At 32.5% G+C, this 2,346-nt stretch overlaps 1 protein-coding gene across 1 annotated transcript in view; it reads right to left on the reverse strand.

Moving 5' to 3' along the window:
* Window positions 1–2,346, reverse strand: part of LOC106470726 (nesprin-1-like) — an 88,675-nt gene that overhangs the window by 43,328 nt on the left and 43,001 nt on the right. The window contains exon 8 of the mRNA XM_022399362.1: window positions 434–709. Coding sequence (XP_022255070.1) covers window positions 434–709 — 276 coding nt within the window. The remainder of the gene's footprint in view (window positions 1–433; window positions 710–2,346) is intronic.

The following is a 2,346-nucleotide window of genomic DNA, read 5'->3' on the forward strand; positions in this document are numbered from 1 at the left end:
AACACTACAAATGTAAACCAAGGATTCAACAGTGGATAAACACTACAAATGTAAACAAAGGATTCAACAGTGGTTAAACACTACTAAATGTAAACCAAGGATTCAACAGAGGTTAAACATTACTAAATGTAAACAAAGGATTCAACAGTGGTTAAACACTACTAAATGTAAACCAATGATTCAACAGTGGTTAAACACTACTAAATGTAAACCAAGGATTCAACAGTGGTTAAACACTACTAAGTGTAAACCAAGGATTCAACAGCGGTTAAACACTACAAATGTAAACCAAGGATTCAACAGTGGTTAAACACTACAAATGTAAACTAAGGATTCAACAGTGGTTAAACACTACTAAATGTAAACCAAGGATTCAACAGTAGTTAAACACTACTAAATGTAAACCAAGGATTCAACAGCCGTTAAACATTACCTTGTAGACATTAAGTAGTTCTTCCACTTCTGGATGATAACCATATTTTATATCCCACTCTCTCAGCTTTTTTTCAACAGTTGACACAAATTCTAATATTTTGTATTTCTGTTCTTCAAAGAGTAGTAATGATCTATGCTGGTGGGCAAGAACTGATACACGATCCAGTCTCTGATTCAGGTCTTGCATATGGTCTGGTGGAACAGAACCCACTTCTGGTGAATACTGGAGTTGTCGGAAAACTTGCTGGACTCCTTGTAAATCTTGAAAGAATATCTGTAAAGGGTATCATTAGATTTTTATTAAATACCTGAAAGTAACAAATGTGAGAAAGTTATGTAATATTCAACAATGTAACATAATGATTTACTACTTAACAATTCTACAGAATATACTTAGTACAATTCTCACTTGGACATGTTTACAAGTTAATAAATGACTTAGTAAATGCCAAGTACAGACACCCACATACTACCATCACTCTCCGTCTAGTTTTTGTAGAGTTTTCTAAGGTTAGTCTTCCTTTCCTGCATATGTCATGGAAGCAGATTGTGAAATGTGTCACTCTTCCTGATGGAGATCATTCTTCATTATGTTGTGTACTGTTCCCTGTGGCATGTGGACAGCTTTTGCCACTGACCCTTGTATTTGTAGGTTCCTACTTGTTACAAGATGTCACACTTTGCTTAATCTAGCAAAGGAATGTTTTGTTGTTGCAGGAATCTATGCATGGTCCTGGTGACTCAAGTTAATCAATATTCCTTTGTTTTCTAATGCTATTAAATGTAAGAGAGAGCCCTAATTCCTGAATTTTAAATCTCTAATCTGAACACATCTTTGATATTTGAGTGTATGAATATCTTGCATCTCAAAGGGATTTTACATATCCTTCACAAAAGTAATCAATTTTCAGTGATATCATATACCCTATGAAACACCATACAATGTTGAAACACGGATCTAATTCATGCCTACCACTATGACTTTATATTAACTGTGTATGTCACGTAATTTGCAAACTTACATACTGAAAATCATTTTGATATAATGTATTCACCTTCGGTACAAATTAGTACACTTCTTACACATGAAAACACAGTACTAATTAGTACACTTCTTACATACACATGAAAACACAGTACTAATTAGTACACTTCTTACATACACATGAAAACACAGTACTAATTAGTACACTTCTTACATACACATGAAAACACAGTACTAATTAGTACACTTCTTACATACACATCAAAACACAGTACTAATTAGTACACTGCTTACACATGAAAACACAGTACTAATTAATACACTTCTTACATACACATGAAAACACAGAACTAATTAGTCTACATCTTACACATCAAACACAGCACTAGTCTACTTCTTACTTACACATCAAAATACACTAATAATTAGTCTATTTCTTACTTACACATCAGAACACAGTACTAATTACTACACTTCTTACTTACACATCAGAACACAGTAATAATTAGTACACTTCTTACTTACATATCAAAACACAGTACTAATTAGTACACTTCTTACATACACATCAAAACACAGTAATAATTAGTCTACTTCTTACATACACATCAGAACACAGTAATAATTAGTACACTTCTTACTTACACATCAAAACACAGTACTAATTAGTACACTTCTTACATACACATCAAAACACAGTAATAATTAGTCTACTTCTTACATACACATCAGAACACAGTAATAATTAGTCTACTTCTTACTTACACATCAAACACAGTACTAATTAGTACACTTCTTACATACACATCAAACCACAGTAATAATTAGTACACTTCTTACATACACATCAGAACACAGTAATAATTAGTCAACTTCTTACATACACATCAAAACACAGTAATAATTAGTACACTTCTTACTTACAC

The sequence above is a fragment of the Limulus polyphemus genome, unplaced genomic scaffold (genome assembly GCF_000517525.1).
Source record: "Limulus polyphemus unplaced genomic scaffold, Limulus_polyphemus-2.1.2 Scaffold4185, whole genome shotgun sequence".
NCBI lineage: Eukaryota > Metazoa > Arthropoda > Merostomata > Xiphosura > Limulidae > Limulus > Limulus polyphemus.